The sequence below is a fragment of the Polypterus senegalus genome, chromosome 6 (genome assembly GCF_016835505.1).
Source record: "Polypterus senegalus isolate Bchr_013 chromosome 6, ASM1683550v1, whole genome shotgun sequence".
Taxonomy (NCBI): Eukaryota; Metazoa; Chordata; class Cladistia; order Polypteriformes; family Polypteridae; genus Polypterus; species Polypterus senegalus.
In genome coordinates, this window is record NC_053159.1 from 77,259,276 (window position 1) to 77,283,326 (window position 24,051).

Consider the following 24,051-nt stretch of genomic DNA (forward strand, 5'->3'; position numbering starts at 1 on the left):
CAGAGCTTACTATTCCTGTCCACATCAAGTCAAGTTTTGAAGGTCCCCAAAGTTCTACTGTCTACCACACCACCTGGTAGCTTATTCCAAGTGTCTATGGTTCTCTGTATAAAGAAAAACTTACTAATATTTGTGCGAAATTGTGTCCTCGTGTTCTTGATGAATTCATTTTAAAATAACAGTCTCGGTCCACTGTACTAATTCCCTGTATAATTTTAAACATTTCAATTATGTCTCCTTTAAATCTCCTTTTGCTTAAACTGAAAAGGCTCAGCTCTTTTAATTTTTCTTCATAATTCATCCCCTGCAGCCCTGGAATCAGCCTAATCACTCTTCTCTGAACTTTTTCTAACTCTGCTATTGTCCTTTTTGTAGCCTGGAGACCAAAACTGTTCACAGTACTTCAGATGAGGCCTTACCAGTGCGTAATAAAGCTTGAGCGTACAGGTAAGAAGATGCCCACAGCCGTGTGTCTATGGGTAGGTGTGGTAATGTGCCTCACTGGCATTACCAGCCATTAAATAAAATTAGTTTTGTGTCCTCTGCAGGGTTATGAGAGGGGCATTTGTTTGGGAAAAAAAGGACAAAAAGTATAAAGAAGAAAAGCTTGCCTTTTTTACCATTTACAAAATGCAGAAGGACGTCTTTGCTGATGATATGAGTGCCTTCTAGGGAGCGTCGTGGCAGGTCTCGTGTAGAGTGGAAAGGCGGCTCTACCAATCACCGGCTGGGATGGCGTTGTCCGTTTTCCACTCGTTCGCATGCCTCTCACGACCTCATAACGCTAGAAGAGTGAGAGAAAGTGCGAAGCGCCTTAGTATCGGCTTATAAAAGGGATCCCGTATTGGCTGTTTTCTGGGCAGTAGCTCGGGGAAGGGAAGAAAAAAAAAGGTGCTTACTTTAATTTCTCAAAGGTTGGCACAGCGTCGACTGCTCGCATTTTTGTAGTAAATTGTGCGGGACAGGAGATGGCACTTTTGCAGATGTGTTCACGTCATCACATGCCCGTGAAGGAATGACGTTCAGCGGCTTAATTGGTCGGCGAATGCAAAAGGGAATTATGGCCTTTAGAGGGGGTCTTCTGGCTAGATCTTGCTGAGAGAAAGGTACTTGGTAGAAGACCATCTTAAATTTACCAAGAACTACTGCTTGTGCCTTGATTATTGTAAATATATATTTTTTCTTGTATATATTTTGATAAAGTATGGGGCTTCGCCCCCTGCTCGCTAATCCCCGTGTTTGGTTTTCCGGATACACACTTTTAAGATTTTTTTTTTCTTTGAATTGTTGCTATTTCATTAGATTCATTTTTATTTCAGAACTTCTGTAAAACCAATATTTGGAATCTTTCGAATCCCAATATGCTGAATCTTTTAAATGAGGTCAGTGAGACATGTGTTTAATGACTTTGTACCATAATTCAGGATAGGTTTCTCTGTTTGGAATTTCAGCACAGACAAAACGATCTACATCATCAGCAGTTAATATTTTTTTTTGCAAAGTAATCAATAAATGTGTGTGAGGTAAACCACGTTTTTGAAATTCTCTTGACTTAAACTTCAAAGCCTTACAATATTTACATACTTCTGACATATCACCTATGTCCATATATTTGATCTCTATTCACCTTTTCGTTATTTGTCTGAGAAATAATTTCTCTTTTTTTGCGCTAATGCGATGTTTACTTTCTTTTTTTGACACTGTCATTGTTTGCTGCTTTCAAATTCTGTATCTTGCTCTGCATGTGTTTCGCGCCTACGTTTTTTTGAGTCTTTTGAATTCCAGTTTTCATTATCTCTAACCTGCTCTGCATGTGTTTGGCCCCCTTGTTTTTTAACCTCTTTATGACGTTTTACTTTGTTTTCTACTCTGCCTTTTATTTCTGACCTTGTTTTGTCCTGCTTTTTTTCAATGACACCTGGTCCATGGTGATTATTTTCCCTTTTTCGAGTAATAATTTCTGTTTGTTTGCGCTACTGTGATCTTTACTTTCTTTTTTTTATACTTTCTAATTTTCCTACTGTCATATTCTTTAACTTTCTCCACATGTGTATGATGCCGCTTTCATAATCTGTAACCTGCTCTGCATGTGTATAGCGCCAACGTTTGTGAACATCTTTATGAAGTTCTACTTTGTCTTTTACTCTCTGTCTTTTAACTCTGATCCCGATTGAATATGCTTTTTTTCAATTCCACTTGTTCTGGGCTGATAATCACTTTCCTTATTTTCTGAATTTGCACCTAGATTATTCTTTTTCTTTTTTGCTCTTGTTTCTCTCCAAAGCTTTTGAGTCTCTTTTCTCCACACTGCTTTCTTCTGTGCTTATTCGTCGACGTTTCATTTATAACGTATTGGCCTTATACGCTTTATATGTGCTGAGAGCCCTGGATCTGTGTGTGCAGCCTTTACACGACTGAGTGTTTTGCTGCCCGTGGTCTTATTTGATATTGATTGTAAGTAGGGCGTGTCTTGCAAGAATCTCATGTTCTATGTCATCGTGAGACGGTCCTGGGTTAATCTCTTGGCACAAAGTCTCATGTTTAAGGTCCCCGCAAGACTCTCTGTGGTCAATCTCTTTCATCTCGTGAGTCTTTTAAATGTCTTCCATGATCTTAAAATGAAGATTATGTCTCGTCTCCCGTCATTCTCTCCCAGGATTTTTTTTTATAATAGAGAGATATCTCTGATTTAACTTTGGTGGAGTTATTTATTGGGTTGTGGTTAATGGTGCACTGTTCATCTTTGTATATACACTATTTATTTTTCTGTATTTTGAGTATTTTCCTTAGTAAACCCTGTATTATACATTGTTTGGAGGAGCAGCTTCCTGACTAGGATTTCTGTGGAGGAAGACTTGTGCATTTTTCTTTTTTGTTAGGGACTTTCAATCAGCACTGTAAATACTGTAAATGGTCATCATTTTTGGGCTCAGTTTTTATAACTGTTTTGTGTGTCCTTTGCGGTATTGGACTGTGTATTGATATATATTTTCCGCAGGACATTATTTTTGTTTTTCTTTAAGTGCAGATGTAAATAAAACCTCGCTTTATTTTTGCAAACACCCAACCCTTTTGTGTCTGTGTCTCCCTGTCTTACACCATCATCCTGGTCACGCTCGGTCCCACTTACTAGACACCTAGAGTATAGGCTGGTGTCTCCCAATTCCCACTACACGGGGTGTCACAGTAAGTAGATGTCCATAACTTATATGCAGCATTGTGTTTGGGGAAAAAGTACTCAGGGGACTCCAACAGAATGCAGCTGAAAGTCTGCAATTTATGACACAGAAGTAGAATTTCTAAAAATTAGGGATGGGCATTTCAAATAAATGTGTTTTCCATTATTCTAAAGTCATATACAAAATATATCCAAAAGCTTCACTCTTTCACTGGACATTTAATTATTTTTATTCAATTTATTTTATTATTAGGGTGGCACGGTGACACAGTAGTAGCGCTGCTGCCTCGCATTTAGGAGACCTGGGTCCGCTTCCTGGGTCCTCCCTGCGTGGAGTTTTTATGTTCTCCCCGTGTCTGCGTGGGTTTCCTCCCGGTACTCCGGTTTCCTCCCACAGTCCAAAGACATGCAGGTTAGGTGGATTGGCGATTCTAAATTGTCCCTAGTGTGTGTGTGTGTCCTGCGGTGGGCTGGCACCCTTCCCAGGGTTTGTTTCCTGCCTTGTGCCCTGTGTTGGCTGGGATTGGCTCCAGCAGACCCCCATGACCCTGTAGTTAGGATATAGCAGGTTGGATAATGGATCGATGGATAGATTCAAGGAGGTGGGATTAAGGGACAAGTCAAAGTATTAAAGCATGCAAACAGAAAACCTATTGTCCTTTTTGACTATTTCTAACAGGTCCTTGATCCTTTCCGATTGCATTTACGCTCCTCAAACACATTAAAGCACATGCCATTCTCACCACCAACACTTTCTTACTACTCTTCCTGGTTTTCCTTCCCTCTGATAACTGAACCCTCGTCTGTCTCAGCTCTGCCTGAACTCTTCAGTTCAATGATTTTCTAAGCCTTGGCCCATAACAAATTCTATGTTCATCTCTGGTACCTCTGAAATCTCCTCTGGGTAAAGAGCTGGCCTCCATTTGGACCAAGAATACCAGGATAGAACTCCTGCTACTAGCTCCTGTTGTCCCTGAAACAATTTGCATAGAATTTGCTTGAAAGTGCCAGAACACCATGGCAATCCTTCTAAAATTGAAGGATTATCATTGGTCCTTCTTAATGTTTCTGGTCTGTCCCGTTTTAGCTGAAATGTATTTCCCAAATAGCCCAAACCAGGTGCTTTCTGCAAATGTTCCATGCATTACACAAAGAATAATACAGCTCAGCACATCACAAAATATCAATTTATTGATTACACAGCTACTATCATACATAGCATTGGACCTGTGAACAGATTACATTCTAATAAATAGCATTTCTATCTGCATTACCAAGTGTGTTTTCACGCCATCTGGCATCTTGTTTGTCTCCATTTGGATGTCATTTGCTTTCCAAAAATGTTTGCACTTTTCAGAGGACAAAGGATTTTTGACTTGTACCAGGGTCTATTTTGAGATGTCAATTAATTTAACACCTGCAGACTCCACACAGGCAGTGAATACACAGGACACCAAACACAGGTTTATGGTGGTGTGAGGTAGCAGCACGAACCAATAGGCCATCACAATATATTTCTATATAATAGAAATACATAATATATAACATTTCTATAAAATGTATAATGTATTCTATATTTATATGCTGTATACATTTATTTTATATCTATTTACTGAATCTTGACTAGTTCAGACTGTTTTACACACAAAGATTTTAGTAAACTCTCACCTGTCTATGAGACTATACAGTAGCTCTTTGCCAACACACGATTCTGAGATGAGGACCAGATACCGAGGTGTCACATAAGCCTCATGAAGGGCCATAACCTTTTCATGTCGAAGAGACTTGAGGATCTCATATTCCTGAAGTACTGACTGCTTGCTTTCCGCCTCATATGGGATGATTTTGGCCATAAATTGCTTTCCCGTAGCATTCTCCTTACACTCCCGGATCACACCATATCTTCCCCTAGTATTATTAGTCATAAAGGCAAACAACATATTTTAAAGACCTTTGCATGTAATATTTTATTAAACCTGTCACATAAGAATGAGAAATAAGCAGTCTGATTAACAGAAAATCATAAGAGTCTTTATGATTTTGTGATTAAGAACAAAAGTGAACACAAAACTCTACTGCCAATAATGCAAATCATTGGACTACAAAATTAAACTTTTATACGTGCAGATAAAACATTTTCATTAAATGAAATCCAACTTAGACTATCTGTGAAATTGTATACTCATGCTGTTGAACCTGAATAACTAATGGCTACATCTCAACTTTTTCTGATTAAAATAATGTTCCCAGTTTCTTTTTTAAATTATTGTATAAAATGTGCATACTTCAGACTTGGCATGCATCACAAATAAGTACATGGTACAGTTTGAGCAGTCCTAATCTGAAATTCCATAATCCAGAACACTCTAAAATCTGAAACTTTCTGAGCGCCGACATGATGCCACAAATCACTTACCCATGTGGGGCTCTGACCCAGTGTTCCTCTAAATTTTATTTTTAGTGATGAATAGATGTGAATAACCCATGATATGGTATTTAACCATTACGACTGATTTCTTCAATCCTCTCTTTAAATTTCAAGCAGTGTAGCAACATGCAAGAGATGAGCTGGACTGGCTAGGGGATCCCCATTAGAGTTTTGGGCTGCTGATGCATTACCAAAGGGTGAAAGGTACAATAACAGCTGTGTGGCACTTTCAAAGTGCTGCATGGGATGGGGAGTGAGTGGTGAGACTCAAAAGTTATGGTGCCTGCAAAGAGAGAACACGTGCTCTGATGTTCACTTGGCGCCAGTTTGCTACCAACCATTGTCACTGCTGGACCTACATGCATCACTCACTGTGTTTTCTGCCTATTCTCTACTGTATGTACGGTAAGCTTTTAATCAAAACACAGCATCGCAGGTGGAGACTTAAAGCCTCCCATTGTTTGTTGTTGCTGTTGTTTAACAGCTGATACTGATATTGTGCTGATTCTACTGTGCACAATATTTATTTCATGAACAACGTTATTAGAAATACTGTATAACATTATTTTCAGGCTATGTGCATAACATGTATATGAAACATAAATAGAATTTTGTATTTAGACTTGTGTCCTGTCCCCAAGATATCTCAGTATTATTTCCAAATATTCGAAAATATCCAAAATTCAAAATACGCCTTGTCCCTGGCATTTCAGATTAGAAATGCTCAACCAGTAGTGAAAAAATAATGTCAGCAAGTCCTCTGATGGTTTTATCAGTGCAAATATAATAGAAATACATTTCCTACCTGGCTCTCTCATCCATAAAGGTGTAAGGTTTCTGAGGTACACCTTGTCGTAAAGCGGTTGTGCTGCTGTCTACAGATTTGGCAGAGGGTGTCACTCTGCCTGTAGGGGTTATTCTACTGGGTGTCGAGGGGCCCTCACCAACAGGGCTAAGACTTGTCACCAGCACAACAGGTGGTGTGAGAGATGAGACTTGAGTAGGAGGGGTTTGAACTAAGGTGGCTGGAACATACATAGGAACAGAAGAGATTGGTTTGCCAATGACACCAGATGGAGATTGCAATGGTGGCGGGGTGACAGCAGTCACTGGGGAAATGGGAGTCACCAAGCTGACTGGTGTTGTTGGCTTTGGTAAGACAGGAGGTGGAGGAGATGGAGAGGTTGTGGGCTGGGCCACCAAAGAAGGTGTGGTCACGGTAAGTGTGAGTGTGGTCTTGATTGTAGGAGATGTAGCGACTGTGGTGGAAACTGGACTTGGAGATGTAACTGGGACTGGGGATGGAGCTGAGTATAATACAGGAACTGTACTGTCAACTGGAGCTGGGGGTTGGATTTGCATTTGTGCTGTCGATGAGATGATTTCATCTGCAGCTGGTTTCTGAGGAATAGAGGGAGAAGCAGGTTTAGGCATTTCAGGGGGTGCTACTTCTGATGCAGGCAGGGTTTTGGATTTGCTAACGGAAGGCGGAATGGAAGAAGCAGGTTTGGGAACAGCAGGACTTGGTGAGGCCTTTGGCATATCTGTGAAAGAAATTAAACTTAGTTTAGTCAGTATTGGAAAGGTTGTTTCTTCTAGCAATAAAGCAACAATATACCTAAGGTACTGTACCTGTAATGTATCTCTGTATTCTTCTGACAATTACATAAAATAAAATACAATTCTTTACTAAGTGTATCATCAGTATTAAAAAAGAAACTGATAAACGTCGTCCTGAAAATGCAAAACGCCCCTTAATATCACATTTAAATGTATGTAAGAAAATCATGGAGTCAAGTCTACATTGCATATACACGAAGCCCTGTAAGGTTCAGTTTCTAAAGAATTAAGAATTATGTGATTACAGTAAGGTGTGAACTTCCAGACTGGATGTGAACTTGACATGAGAAAGGATCTGGTTTCTGGTTAAGTATGTACCAGCATTCGGATGTTTATCTTCTTTTTAACATTGGTAGAATCTTCTCCCTGCATACAAAGATTTCTGACCATTTTCATTGGTACCAAAATTATACTGCAATTTGGAAGATTGACATATCGATGATAAAAATACAGGGTGACACAATAAAACGGGAACCTTTGAAGAACCCAATAAAAATAGAAGAAATCCAACAAAAAAAATTTATTGACAGCAATTGAACCACTACAACTTGCCTTTTAAGAGGTAGTAATCCAAATGATGAATGTCTGAAAATTACGTCCTGTAGATGGTGTCCTTCTGTACGTATGCATTCTTCCAATCTGCTGTTGAGGTTCCCCATTGATCGCTGCAACATCTCAGCTGGGATGCCACGAATTTCGTCTTGAATTCTTTGTTTCAATTCATTCAGTGTCCTTGGCGAGTCGTAGACCCGACTCTTAAGGTAGCCCACAAGAAAATATCACAAACGGACAAATCCGGTGATCTTGAGGGCCAGGGAATGTCACCGAATCTTCAGATGACACGGTTACCGAACGATTCTCGCACAGCTGCCATTGATTGCCTTACAATTGATTACTAAATTACTAAATGGCGAAATTTTTTAAAGCTCAAGGTCCCTGTTCTGCAGTGCTGCCAACTGTACATGGCTGCCACAACGCATATCAAGAGTTCCAGTTTTTCTGTGGCACCCTGTAGTTAAAGTATTTTAATTTTTGGCAAATGTCCAGTATAACAGACAATCCAAATAAAGGATTAGCACCTTAGAGATAAAAACTACAAAAAATGCTTCCTTGAAGATGCATTATATTTTCTTACCTGGTGAATCAAGCTGTACTTTTTCAGAGGAATTACTGTATGGGCCTTGGCCAGCTTTATTGACACACGCCACTCTGAACTTTAAGGTACTGCCCATTGGCAGTTCTGTAGCATTATAATAACAGTCTGCCACACCTGTAGTCACCGTAAGCCAATCAGAATCTCCTAAAGAAAGTGAAGATGATAACAAGATATTATTTTTTTTCTGAAACTTTAAATGAGATAAAAGTTATATAGCAGAGGATACTATTGCCTTTTTATTAGGAATCAGTTTTAAAGTCAATGTACCAGGGGCGTAGCCAGCAACAGAGTTTTGGGTGGGTCTGTGTAAAAATGGGCATTCTAGTTTTTAGTAGGATGTATAAGTGCACTTTTCCAAAAAATACATCTGTTCATATTGTGGTACATTCAAATAACTGAATTATTAGGACCATGAAAAAGCTGAGCAAAAATCATCAAGGCAAACAAATGTTGGGTCACAATGGATACACACACACACACACACACACAATCATTCTTTATCTGTCCTGTACAGTTTAATGGCAGATGCAGGCGTCTGGGCTTTAGACAGATAGATAGATAGATACTAGATAGATAGATAGATAGATAGATAGATACTTTATTAATCCCAATTAATAATTAATATTTAATCTTTTATTAATTAAAAGATTGAAGTGGTTGATGATTTTAACACAATCTAGATTTTCTGCAAGATCATGTTGAAATGATGAGATAGTCAAGTTACTGAGATGAACTGATGACAATGATAATAACCTCAAAAGGTTCTGTTAACTTCTAATGACTACTACAATCCAGGTTACACATACACTGTAACACTGCCCCATTTATATATTTATTGAAAATTTAGTAAACCAATGGGATTTGACATACCACTTCGAAACCAAAGGAAAGATAAAATAACAAATATCCAATCAATTACAAAATTTAAAGGAAAATTTCATACACAATGAAGTGATTAGCTGGGCCCAGCCAGGCCTTCCCACCACTGCACAGAGACATTTTTTTGTTATTTTTCATCCTGTGACTAAAACTAAAATTACTTTTACATGTATATATTTTAATTCATTCTTGTTCATCATAGTTTTGGGGAATGGTGACCTGCTGTATGCTGCTCAGACAGGTAAGTAAAATTTCATTGTATTCCATACACGTGACAATGCTATAACTTCTAGTACCTATAGCTTATTTGTAACTACAAGTTGTCAAATTATTTCACATTAAGAGCATGAAAAATATTATACAAGGGTAAATTAAAAATTAAAGGAAACATGAAAATTATGCAATAATCGCAAAGGATAGAAGCTGATGCAATACAACACGCTCGCAATGGCTTTTGGGTAGTTTGAACACATACAGCACAGCACTCAGCTGTTAATTTATTTGAAGCCAAGGTTAAATGAACATGGACACTCCGCTGCGGGATTGCACCATTGTTGAGTGGTACTTCGTAGTGAGATTTCTTTGGGTGGAGGGAGTGAAACCTGCTGAAACTGCATGACAGTAATAAGTTGTTTAAGTAGATACATACCTTCTGTCTTGCGTTCTAATGTGTAGGTGCAGGGTGTGCGAGAGTCAGAAGGTTTCCATAATATCAGTGCTGTATTTTTGTATCTTTGGGGTATTTCAGGTGTTCCTGGACGACTAGGAAGTCCTGTAACCAAACAAAAAAAAATATTTTTCTGATATGTATTTCTTCATAGATTTTTTGCTTCTGGAGTAGAAAAGCTATACACATTTTAAAGTTGGATAAAACAAAAACACCTGTTTTTTATTTTTGTCCTTTTCTTGAATCGCTCTAGTACTCCTTTCTTTGTTAAACACCCTTGAAGCTACCTTAAGATTCTCACCGTCCCATAGATCTTTTCAATATAGATGAACAACTATTGCAATATAAGTTAATTATTGTGATAACCTTGTTTAGAAAACTAGGTCACCGTACTAACTTGATAAACTGGATGATCCTTCCTCCCCTAATTTTTTATAAGGTGAATAATGTGACTGCACTAATCAGAATGAAATAAAGTCAGATTTACTCAGCAGAGAACTACTCAAATTCTTTTAATGTTTGGCAGCTCTGTATCAACACTATTTTCTAGAAACATTTCTTAAATTAAGCGTTGATTATAATCACCAACTCTAAACTCACTAGGTGGCTTTCTGATGTTCATTTTCTTTCTGACCCTTTTGGCAAGGCATAGAGCATGTGAATATGGTAATATACTACATGAATTCTGTGATAAAAATTACTCTACATTCTCAGACCCTCTTACATCTAATTAAGTGCAGCATATCCTAAAAGAAAGTCAGAACAAACCCTGGATGGATGTTAGTCCATTGCAAGGTCTCTCACACACATTTCCAGACAGTTGGGTAGTTAACCAAACTCTCACGTCTTTGGGAAAAGGAAAGGAAACCAGACTACCCAACAGGAAAAATAACAAGGAGACTGCTGACTCCACACTGATATGGACAGAGTAACAGGTTTCAACCTAGGGCAATGCTTCCATGAGGGCATCAATGTTTTCCACTGTACCACCATGCCACTCTACTAAGCATTGTGCTGTTTTTTTGAAAATTAATCCAATTTCAGGATTAAGCAGTTGTGAATAACTCTGATTTTCAAGCAATTTTTGAAAAACAAAGATACTAGCATGAATACAATTTATTAATAAATATTGCTTTACTCAGTTTTGTTGTGGGGGCAGCAACATGTTGTATCAGTGTATGCTCCCAACATCTCTCTCTCTATCTCTCTACTCAGTTTTAAATGATGTATATTCTTGTGTTTTGCAAAGCATGTTGAGGAAAGGGCACTATAAGGACTTTGTGCGGGGATGAACCAGCATGAATCAGCATCCCAACCAGGATGGATCCTACTCCCTTGCCTTCACAGGATGCCAATTTAGAGGTAGATCAGAGAGAGAGCTTTAATATTTCTCCTCTGTACCACAGTGTGTCCTCGGAAGTACGTTATTGTAACCATACACCAAGGCTAGAGTCCCAGCAGCCGTGGAGCAACACAGAGGGTGGGCTTGGGATAGTGGGTACCTGCCATTGGCAGAGCCTCACCCCATATACTATGCAGCAACATCCCATCTGCTGAGCCCTAGTATGGATACCTGCAGGGCATCATGGGAGTTGTGATCCCATGGTGCTGTCCTTCCAGGTTCTGTGGAGGCTGCTAAGAAGAGGCATCAGATATTGACTGCACTATGACCAGTGTGGTCCCATCTGATCCAGAAGGGCTTCCCAGTCAGAATAGGTTGAGCAAACAAAAAACTCCCTGTTTGGGAGTTAAAGGAGAACTCTCCACTTGTCCCTGGGTCAGGAGAATTGACGGACAACTCTCGCCTGGGTGGAGTGGAGAAGATTGGAAGATAAAGTGCTGTGCCATACTGTTGGGTGTTGCAACCCATTACAGCAGTGTGGGTAAGAAACCTGTACAAGATACTGTACACTTTGTTAGTTAAAGAAAAGAACTGGAATTGAAATCAAGACTATGTCTGTGGTAGATGTGTCTGGGGTTTGCTGTGCTGGTACACCCCCTAATAGCCGCATGCACTATTTCCAGTATTCCAGTCAAAATTTAAAAACATACAAATAAAGCAAGAATAATTAACTACAAATATGAGAACAGAAATTACCAAAATAAATGCTGTGGTTACTCTAAAAATTACCACACAAACATTATTAGTATGACAATTGAATAGGCAATGTGAAAAAAACTGATAACATTACAAATACAATGTAAACATATAAACATCAATTCATCCTTATACTGAACCCTCTTACTCTGCTTTCTCAATCACAGTAGACCTTACTTAGTCCATCCTGGCAGCGTCCTGGTCAAGACAAAAAAAAAACCTAACACAGCGTGCCAGTATAAAAAAAACATTCAGGAAATACTGTACAGCAGGAGTCTTCAGGTTTGATCCTGAAATGCTACTGTGGCTTCAGGTTTTTGCTCCAAAGCAATTTCTGAATTAGAACCCAATTATTGCTCAAGCTGCTTTATTTATTTTCTTTAACTCACTTTTTAAGGCACACTGCTCTTAGTTGTTTCTTTTTATCCTACACAGGTGTAGTCACTGCTTCTTGTTTTCAAAACCAGTTTAATTAACTAACAGTGAGATGCAAAAGACAAAGGAACTAACAATTCAGCATATAATTTGGTCCTGTTTACACTCGTGAGTGTTCATCATAAAGTGTCTACTTTTAATATAACATTTTAAAAGAAACTGAAGAGAAAAAAGTGAAGAACTGAGGAATAATAACATGAAAGTGTAAAATGGAAGAACAATTAACTTTGGCAGAATGAAAGTACTGAGAAGTCATAAAACTGAATACCAAGTTATCAGTACTTGACTTCTAATTAAGGATTTGGGCTGGAGGAAAAACATCAGAAAAACTTTTTGTGGGAACGGGCCATTCAGCCCAACAAAAGCTCACCAATCCTCTGCACCTAATTCTTCTAAAATAACATCAGGAATACTTTTGAGAGTCCCTAAAGTCCAACTGTCTACCACAGTACCTGGTAGCTTATTTGATGTGTCTGTGTCTCTGTGTAAAGAAAAACGTACTAATGTTTGTGCAAAATTTACCCTTAACAAGTTTCCAACTGTGTCCCAGTGTTCTTGATTAACTAATTTTAATTAACAGTGTACTAATTCCCTTCCTAATTTTAAATGCTTCATTCATCTCTCCTCTTAATCTTCTTTTGCTTAAGCTGAAAAGGCTTGACTCTTTTAATCTCACTTTATAACTCATCTAGTGTAGCTGTGGAATCAGCCTAGTCACTCTTCTTTGGACTTTTTCTAGTTCTGCCATGTCTTTTTTGTCACCCAGAGACCAACACTGCACACAGTACTCAAGATGAGGCCTTTCTAATGTGTTATAAAGGTTGAGCATAACCTCCTTCGACTTGTTCTCCACACATCGTGCTATATAACCTAACATTCTGTTAGCCTTCTTAACGGCTTCTGGACACTGTCTTGAGGTGTAAAGTGACGAGTCCACTATGATTTCTACATCCTACTCCTAAGAGGGTACTTTTAAGTTTCAGCCTCACATTGACTGTTTAAATCTAACACTTCCTATGTGTAACGCCTAACATTTACTTGCAATAACTTTAATTTGCCCAAGCCTGTATGCTGTCGAATTCCCTCTCTAATGATTCAGTGGATTCTACGTTATCTTTTAATCCTCATAGCCTGGTATCATCTGTAAAATTAACCAGCTTGTTGCTTATATTCCTATCCAGATCATTTATGTATATTAAAAAAAGCAGCTGCCCTCACACTGACCCTTGAGAGACACCACTCTTAACATCACCCAGTTCTTAGAAGGTTCCTCTCACCATCATCCTCTGCTTCCTGTGTTTTAGCCAATTATTGACCCATCCACACTATGCCTTAAACTCCCACATTTTGTACTTTGATGTTGGACCTTATCAAATGCTTTCTGAAAATCAAGATAAAAAATATAATATTCATCATAATATACATCACATTCCTTTGTTGCTATCTCATAGAAAGATGCAGCCATTGCTACCCTCCAAGACCTCATTGTTCTGATTTCCCATAAAGCCATTTTGAAAGAAGATACAGTGCTATTAATCCAAATTTAAATTCTTGACTAACAAACTAAACTCTTGGCATATCTTAAGGAGTAAGAGCTCAGCAAAGACAAAGAGTGCACTCTCATGCTAGTGGCTCAAGGTGATGATTAAAGAAACACCACTGACAACAAAGAAGTAGCACATACAGTAGTTTCGTCTTATCTATTATTTTATAGAACACTGGATTTTGCTTTCCATTAACAAAAAGAATCCAGCTATTCAATTTAAAAAAAAAAATAACTGGGAAATCTAGTCTTGCAAGGGATCAATCAACGCTTCATGTCTGTTTACTCAAACATTATTCTGATTTCATAAGTTCTAGGATGCTCCATTACAGTCTATTGAAATCTTTCTACATAGGAAAATAAAGTGGTGGCTCTATGGCTAGGATCTGCACTGGTATCTGGGAGGTTCATGTTTCAAATCCTGTTACTGTCCCACTGTTGGGCCCTTGAGTAAGGCTCTTCAACTGAAAATTGCACCGGGGTGCCATACAATGGCTAGCAATGCACTCTAACCTCCAAGGGTCATGAGAAAAGACAATTTCTCCTCTGGGTTAACAAGGTATATTAACTCAAAAAAATGTCTACAGTCTAGAGGAAGCTATTCAGATCATTGAAGCTTAATTGTTAAATAGTTTTAATATATAATTTAATCAGCTTTGAAAAACTGTCAGGGTCTCAACCCCATTATTCGGTGGCATGATTCTAGATTCTCGTTATTGTTCATGTAAAAAAAAAGTTCCTTCTGGTTGCCATTTTGAATGCATTTCTACTTCATTTCCACTTGTTTAATCAATCCATGACATTGCCTTCCTTGTATAACCTACAAGAGGACTATAAATCAGCCGGAATCCCACATTCAGGTAACCACCCTCCCCACAGTGATTATGATTTATTTAGCCAATATTAAGCCTCAAGCAACACATTCAAGTTCCCACCTTCCCAAACAGAAAACCATTGCTTGTCTTAAATCAACAAATATAGCAGTATATTAGAAAAATAAAGGTGTACAAAAATGTTGCCTATAAATCCCGTCATGAAATCTAATTACTTCCCACAACTGATACCAGTAAACATGGAACAAATATTACCAAATAAACATGAATAGCTAAATATTTACAGTTTGGGCTTTATCTCTTTAATGGACCAAATGGTAGCATAAAAAGTACTGATGAGTAAATGGAGTAGGGCAGAAGTGTTCAACAAATACCCTTAAAAAATATTATTCAGTCCTACTTTTAGTTTAGATTATGGCTCTTTATGGGCCTACCTCTCCTGGAACAAAACACAAAAAAGATTAATTTATTTTATGTTATCAGAGATTCCATTGACTACTATGACTTGTTGACGAGAACTCCTCAAACTTCCTCTGTATGCTGTATTTTGTGAAAATTAAGGTTTAGTCATTCCAGTTGTTAAAAGATTAATTTCTGAGCAAAATCATATCAAAGTCCATATAAAAGCAGATAAACTATGATACAGACTTTGCTTTTGTCTGTCAATCTATGTTAATTCAGCTTGCCTATGTTGTGTGATCTGAGTTTTTATTTCTTAGTATAGTTTAAGTTATTATACAAGTTCATTAAATTGAGCTAATTGTTTTATAAATACTTGGATTAATTTGGATCTTATAGTTGTCATTGATCACAATGTGACCTTAAAACTCCCCAGTATTAATATAAGAATGAACCAATCAGCTCCATCTTAATTGACTGCATAACATTTAAAAATGATTGTTTTCTCACTGGCAAGGGACAGTAAACAGGAACTAGTGACTGAAGCCAGAGGATTTTTGGCCACACACTCATAAAGTCCAGCATCCTTTTTGCAGGCTTTCATGATCATAAGCAGCTGTCGTCCATCTGGGCATGAAACAATACTGATCCTTGAGTCAAATTCCACTGGTTTTTTATCTGGGTGGGAAATAAAAAAGAAAACAAAATAAGAAAAAGATAATGCATATAGAATTTACAGTTTTTATAAAACATAACAAAACCAGCACTTATAGCAGCGCTACTCAGTATGGACTTCAGTTCTCAGCAGCCCTGGAAGCACTGTGCTCTTGGGCTGTGTCGGCTTTGAAGTGGGGATTGCTGGAAGGAAAAAAAGAAGGGGCGCAGGCTTTCATTACTTTCACACCAATATTGGATTACAAATACAGCCACCTGAGGATTACAGTTTTATGGATTTGTGTTTGTCATTTGAGCCTGATGTTTGTCTGGTCTGATCTGGGGTATATAATGTCTTAAGTCTGTGGAGTGGCTGGAATTCTTCACATATTCTGCATCTTGGTAGTACAAAACTTTAATTGTATACAGAAAGCTGTTCACTTGGGAATTCTGTTTATTTGTCAACTTCATCTGAACCTGAAACTTTGTTTTGTCATATTCATTATTTTTTTTAATCTTTTTATTGAATTTATAAAAGCATATAATTCCATACAATTAAATCAAATTTAACAAAATTAAATTCAATTCAACCCCCACCCATGAGAAAGAGAGGAATGCCAATAGCCTGAGTAAAACTACTGTGAGTAGTCTTTTTCCCCCATTATAAATGCTTATTCTGAAATATTATTGATTAGGTTCTCCCAGGTTTTAAAAATTTTTGAAATTTGATTTTTTCCAATTTCAAATAGTATACAACATCAGTTACCTACTGACTTAAAAGAAGTGAGATGGGATTCTTCCAGTTGAGCAAGATAGGAGTATGCGCTAATAGATAAGTAAAGGCAATTACAGTTTGTTTGTCTTTCTCCACTTTAAGCCCATCTGGGAGTACCCCAAACACAACTATTAATGAATTAGGAATTATTGTGACACCATGGCTGTCTGAAAGGCATTGAAAGATTTTGGCCCAGAATGATATTAATTTTGTGCACACCTAAAACATGTGCCCCAGTAAGGCTGGAGCTCAATTGCAACATTTGAAGGTTGAATCTTGCCCTGTGGAAACATTTTGGACAATTTTAAATGCGAAAGATGTATTCAATAAAAGATTTTAAGTTAAATAATTGAATGTTTTGCGCATATGGAGTGAATTCTGTGCGCTGCTGCCTTCCACTCTGTTTCTGAAATGTTGAGTAAGAGATCCTTTTCCCACTGTACTCTGGGATCTTTAAAAGAAAGGAACTTTTTTAAATACTGTATGTTACTATCTCTATATATAATCTTCATTTGGATCTTGATCTTTGTTTGTCCGCGAATGAATTAGAAAAAGAAGCACTAGATGGCAGTAGAGAGACAGCTAAAACATAGGCATTGCATTAAGAATCTCCTCCAGGCTTATACTACTGAAGACTGTAGTACTCCAGTCACACCTCAAAACACAGACATTCAAACTAAACATTGTTGTGCTTTAAATTAACTAAAGAGATCTTCATGTAGATCTTGATCTTTGTTTGTCTGCGAATTCCACGCATGCGTAGACCACCTTCCAGTTTAGTACATTGTTGTTATTCACAGATGTCAACAATGTGCCAGAATAACAAAAGGGGTGATGGACAGTGTTACACTGGTTAGCTCCTGAGGCCTGGTTAGAGAATGAGATTGCCGAAGATAAAAGGTACGTGCCTACGTAACATATGAATGAAAGAAAGACAGTGGGTAAAATGAATGACAATGTAGCAGCACGTTCCAGAAATTATTATTGTTACGTTGTAGCGAGTGCTGCGCATCTCTCGTGATCCCTATTTATGCTTTTAAGAGCCTGGATACCTATGTGTCCCCCTTTTATAACCATTGCTCCGTGTATATTGCCTTACTCTTTGGATTGCCACAAAGCAACCTGCAAGATTGGAGAAAAGTTGAGAAGACATCGTGAGAGGAAACGATAGCATCATGAAAACGAGACGGACTGTGAATGGTCAGAAGCAGAAATGCTCCTACACCACAACATAATTACTATTCGGACAGTGATTCCGAGTAGGCCGTTCCTATCGAATCAATGTCCAAGGGTTTTCTTTTGTAATTTTGTTTCCCTTATAAAAAATCATAATGCTGTGCGACGAAGGGCCCAGTTCATGACTGGCAGCCGCGTTTAAACAGGGTGCCCTTCACAGACAACTTTAACACGCGCAACGTAGTTGGGCGCACATGGCTAGTATTATATATTTTATATATTATAGAAATGCTGTCTGAGTCCCCAAGACTGATCAGTATCTATTCTAGAATAGAAATAGGTCAGGAAAATTGGGCAGATTTTGTTTAGCAAAGTTTCTAATTTGGAGATAGTGGAAAAATTGTGTTGATGGGAGACTATACAGTATTTATAGTTTAATTGTTCATAGGATACAAAAACATTATTTATATACAAATCTCTAAATGATTTAATCCCATCCGTTTTGTAAATATTAAAAACTGTGTAAGTTCAAGAGGGTGGAAAAAGGTGGTTATCATGTAGAGGTGCCACCTGTAGAGGTGTTTTGTCAGGTTTTGTTAGTTTCTATGTTAATTAAATGATTATCATTGTTGGAGTAATTTGGGAGGGATTTTGCAAGCATGCTGTTTAATAATTGTTTTTTTACTTTAATAACTTTTTTAGCATATGTTTTATCATTTGAATACCAAACTGCTGTTTTATATGTCTCTTTATGTAAGTGGGCATTCCAAGTCAGTGCTGAGTGGGTTCCTGACATCCCTAAATGAAATAAAGAAATCAGTTTATCAGCGGTGTGAATCTAAGCATCCCGCAACTGCTACACACTTAAATTCTATAAGCATAAATGATGAAAATTAACAAAGAAATTTGCATCAGTGTTTTATAGTCAATATAAGTCATCATCTAGCATCACAACAACTTTTTAAGACCATGATAATTCTGAGGCATCATTTTACTGCAAAAGTAGAGCTGAGACAAAGTATTTTTTCAACCTTTAGAACAGTAATTTTTTACTTTTTTGAGGCACGGAACCCTTTAAGAATCTGAAGAAAGCTATGGACCAAATTCCCCAGAAAAATTCACATAAACACACTTTGCATGCAATGAATATAATGTACTTTATTAAAATTTGATTGTCTCATACATATATGACATGTACGGTGACCACTATTTTTCTCGTGTGACGTTTCTCCCGTGATTTTTCTCACCGTTATTTTTCTTGCACATTATTTTTCTCACAAGTATGTAACTCATGCATTAGCCTTAAGTGAGATAAATACTTGCAAGAAAAGTAATACCTGAGAATAATAACAGTGAGAGACGTAACAAGCAAGAAAAATCACTTGAGAAAGTTCACGCAAGAAAAATCAACAGTACCGGCCTGTGTAGTGAATATAAATGTTAATTTTTTATCTGGCCCTCATGGACCCCCTGAAACCCATCCATAGACCACCTAGGTCCACGGACCCCCTGCTTTACAGTATTTGAAGTAAAGAAAAGTCATGGGAAAAACTGCCCAACACCAACCCCCCATAACCTCTAAAAAGCTTCAATTGATCATGTACATTATGTTGAATGATGATAATTAGATTCACATAGGATGCATTTTTTCATGTTTTCTTGAAAAAATGGTACTGCAAATTTTGTCCATCAGCACCATTGAAGAATAAGAATTGTAAGGCAATAATGGCAACTAATTTGTCACGGTAAAGACCTGCTATTGAAGTCTAAGTGTCACAAAGTTGGTATTACCATTTAACTAAAATATTTGTTTTTAGAGCTGTTAAAATAACTTTTATATATAAATTATATACAAGTAACAATAATCTTATATATAAACATCTACACATGGAAGTGTGTGTGTCTGTCCGGCCCGGAAGTAAAAGGTGGAGTCGGGGTAAGGGCTCCACCTCCACAGAAACAGAAAACTTGCTTAGCCAGCCCGCTAATAACACAAGCGAGGCGGGCACGTCAATAAAAAGAAAACTCAAAAGAAACACAAAGTCACCTAGCCACTAACATCGACAAAACGGTATACCTTTTACTTTTCCTCCCGCCGCTAATGCACAAGCGATGTGAACATGTCAGCAAAACAAATCCTCCTAGGAGAGCGATTCCCAGAGTAGTTCCTTTCAATTACCTGACATCTCTACAGTTCAATTTTTTTTTCTGACGATTTCAATAGTTTTTAGGACCACAGGCTTTTTACAGCACGGGCTTACACAGCTAGTATATATATATATTATATATATATATATATATATATATATATATATATATATATATATATATATATATATATCAGTCATTCTTGTTGGGTTAGCTGGCAATTTAAAAATTGGCCATTGTAAGTGAATCCTGTGATGGACTATCGCATTGCTCAAGTATCCTTCCAGTTATGCTGAGGTAGGGCTTAACTAACCCAAGTTTCTGAACTGCACTAAGCGAGTTTGAGAGTACTGAATAATGCTATGTTTTATAAGTTTTCTAAATCCATATTGTCTTACAAATATGCTGACAGTTTTTAAATTTTATTAGTGGATCATATGCAGCAAGTGTTTGTTCCCTTTTGCTTATTTAATGTTTTTAACTTTTTGTTCCCATCTTGTTACGGTTCTTACAAAGACCATAAAAAATAACTGGCAAAACAATGAGCTATTAATAGTTAAAGCTTGGCAAAAAATTAAACATGGGGTAGAGTGTGAATTGTATTTTGTGCTTTGCATGTTATTCATTGCCATTTTTCACTTCCACTGTGGGGGTGTTAGATGCTGCTATATATACATCTGCACTGCCAAATTATTTAGTGCCATGGCAGACAACTTAGTTGCCAAAATCAAGAAGTTGTTGTCAATAATGACCAAATATTCTGAACATTTCAGAATTAATCCCCAGCTCTCAGGTCTACACTGCAATGCAGCATTCAGGATAAAAGCAGTCAGGGGGTTCAAAGAAAATAAGTAAGGCAATCAAAAATATGATCGTTTCTTCTCTGCTGTCAACACCAAATTGTCTAAATCATACTTATCTAACAGCTGCCACTTTGAAAATACAAATACCTTTGAGCCATTCGATGTGAGGAGTTGGGCTTCCGGCTGGCAAACAACAGAGGGTAATGGGATCTCCTTCCAGTAACACATGATCCCTCAGTTTGATATGGAACACTGGAGGAAAGTCTAAAAGAAAAGTGAAAAGAGGGAGGGGATAAATACTGTAAGTAGCAGGAAAGACAAGAATTGACACAAACAGCATGTGATACTGTCTTAGAAAAGATAGTTTATAGAAGAAGACAAACGTTTTGCATGGGCTAATCATCAAATCCTCTCTACCAATTAGACAATTGCTAATTTTGTGTATATCAGCCGTCAATGTATGCATGGATTCTTAGCAAAATGGGTAACATACTGAACAAAAATGAAGCCTCTCCTTCTTTAGTTCTGTTAAATTCCATTTATATCAGCACGTTCAGTATCCCTTTATTAATCAGGAGGAAGAGGAAGCCTGTGTCTGCCAATTGCAAGGCTACTTCTACAATGTTGAATTTGTTAAAATAAAAGATGGAATAATAATAATAATAATAATTAATATAATAAATGGAATAATAATAAGGGGTGGCACGGTGGCGCAGTGGTAGTGCTGCTGCCTCGCAGTTAGGAGACCCAGGTTCGCTTCCCGGGTCCTCCCTGCGTGGAGTTTGCATGTTCTCCCCATGTCTGCGTGGGTTTCCTCCCACATTCCAAAGACATGCAGGTGGATTGGCGATTCTAAATTGGCCCTAGTGTGTGTAGGTGTGTTTGTGTGTGTCCTGTGGTGGGTTGGCACCCTGCCCGGGATTGGTTCCTGCCTTGTGCCCTGTGTTAGCTGGGATTGGCTCCAGCAGACCCCCGTGACCCTGTATTCGGATTCAGCGGGTTGATGGATGGATGGAATAATAATAATAATAATAATAATAAGGGAATGAAAAAGTTCCTTTATAATGTAATTATTTTGCATAATCTATACAAATTAACAATGAGAAAATTAGTAATGAGAAGTCAAGCAAAATGACATTTTTTATTGGCTAACTAAAAAATTACAATATGCAGACTTTTGAGGCAACTCAGGCTCCTTCTTCAGGCAAAATGATTGCACGAAAAAGGGTCCTGAATTGCCTTGAAAGCTTGCGTATTGTAATCTGTTTAGTTAGCCAATAAAAGGTGTCATTTTCAAATATGTAAAGCAGAGAACATATAAATTAATATGGCATAAAGAAGATTAAAGTGATAAATATTTACAACAGGAAAGCACTGAAGTATTTAAGATGTTTCTCCTTACTGTTTGTGCTCTTAATGTCACAAGCTCTGAGTTAACCCACTGTTCTAAAATGTGCTATGTAATTTAATATATGTGGTTTACAGTCTAAACTGACCTGTTAGTGTTATAGAGGGTATAAAATATCCTTGATCTATACACCATCAAAAATACAATGCACATCTATTTAAGATATACTGGAAATAAAACATGTCTTTTACAATAATGAAATCACCAAATATTTTCACAAAAATGGCCATTCAGTGATCTTGTGCATTCAATGTGCTGGAAGAAGATGGTCCTAGCAACACATAGACGTGTAGTTTTTGCAAAACTGAACATGACTAAATGTTGTTGTTTATATGCTGCAAAACATTCCAGAAAATTGCATTAAACAAAGATAAAATAGCCATTTCTGTGTTGGCATGGAAGAGTCTTTGGTTTTTCAGCGTCTTTATGGATATGATGAAATATCATTACCCTGCCATGTCATTTGCCACTGAAGAAGATATGAAGGTATATTTCATTGCATGCAATCATCTATCATCCATCCAACATACCGGAACACATTTCAACATGAACAGGTAGTTTTTTTCCAGATTCCCACCATTCTCTTTGTGAAGAATACGTATTTCTAATTCAAATTTACCAAAAGGATAGACAAATATTTCTTGATTCAGTATTGAATCTTTCATATTTGCTCATTCCCATTAAAGTTTTGGTACATCTGAGAAAAAAAAAAAAACAATGTCCTGAACAAGTGCTATCTTTATTAACAACTAGCTGAAATACCCAGCATTTCTGGGAGGAAAATAAAGTGTTTTTTTTATTTGTTTGAGAAAAATATAATAAAAAAAAAACAACACAACTTTAAAAATAAAAATAAATTAACAAATAATGAAGACTCACTGATGTGCTTGTCTTGCGGTCTTGTATGTATGTTATTATCTAGTTGATGCTCTGAACTGGCCAATTGTATTTAATTGCAAAAGCAACAGGGGTGTGGTGGTGCTCAAACATAAAGAATGCTGGCAGTCACCTCCAGCTGGCCCTCTGTTGGTCATTCCAAGTGGTGGCATAGCCTATTCAAGCAGCATGAAGGACAAAGCAAGAACCTGCCCAGGGTGGCGATCTGTTTTAATGTAGTAAGTATTAATAATTTTATATGAAAAAAATGATAATTAGTTTAGTTACCTGACGCTAATCTAGTATAGTGATGACCATCCAGAGTGCCATTCTCCCTAGCAATAGCCGATGGAATATTGGGTTGAGAAGATCCTTTTTCTCTCTTGCTCCTTGTCAGTCCCCACCGATCCCACCTGGATCTACGATCACTTTCAGATGCAGCTTAAAACAAACCAATGCTTTGAGTTATGATACAAAAAATAGGGAAATTAAAAAATGATACTCTCTACCTTGGTTAAAAATAAAATGCAAAATCCCCTAAACTGAAAACTTAAGAGATGTTGTAGGATTAACCCTGTTCAAATAAAAGCGTTCCACCCCCTTTTAATATTATACTCTTTACATGAGGACAGTTCAAACACTTTGATTCTCTGACTGCTTCTGATTAGCACCGAGATTGTAAAGTGTTAAACTTTTTCACAATGTACTACAGGTTGTATTCTTGGACAGTGCTTTATTTTCTAAAACTGTAGGTGGTACTGCAATATCTATTACAATTTCACTTATTCTTTCTTCTCTGAGAGAAACTGCTTATATATAAAAGAAAGCTTGAATACTGCAAATTAAAAAATACAGGAAGAATCATATAAAATATTTTATTAGTTTACAACAGTTTTAACTTTGTTTTCTTATATAACTCAGAATATTAATTTTACCAGTTAATGAATGATAAATAGCTGAACATATTTATTATAA

General features: G+C 37.3%; 1 protein-coding gene across 3 annotated transcripts in view; it reads right to left on the reverse strand.

The window, feature by feature from the left end:
• spega (striated muscle enriched protein kinase a) overlaps positions 1 to 24,051 on the reverse strand; it is a 418,725-nt gene that overhangs the window by 15,952 nt on the left and 378,722 nt on the right. For all 3 annotated transcript variants that reach the window (XM_039756374.1, XM_039756377.1, XM_039756375.1), the window contains 7 exons: positions 23,365 to 23,517; positions 20,940 to 21,056; positions 15,747 to 15,914; positions 9,911 to 10,033; positions 8,362 to 8,526; positions 6,412 to 7,150; positions 4,847 to 5,086 (listed from right to left, as the gene is read on the reverse strand). In XM_039756374.1, coding sequence (XP_039612308.1) covers positions 4,847 to 5,086; positions 6,412 to 7,150; positions 8,362 to 8,526; positions 9,911 to 10,033; positions 15,747 to 15,914; positions 20,940 to 21,056; positions 23,365 to 23,517 — 1,705 coding nt within the window. The remainder of the gene's footprint in view (positions 1 to 4,846; positions 5,087 to 6,411; positions 7,151 to 8,361; positions 8,527 to 9,910; positions 10,034 to 15,746; positions 15,915 to 20,939; positions 21,057 to 23,364; positions 23,518 to 24,051) is intronic.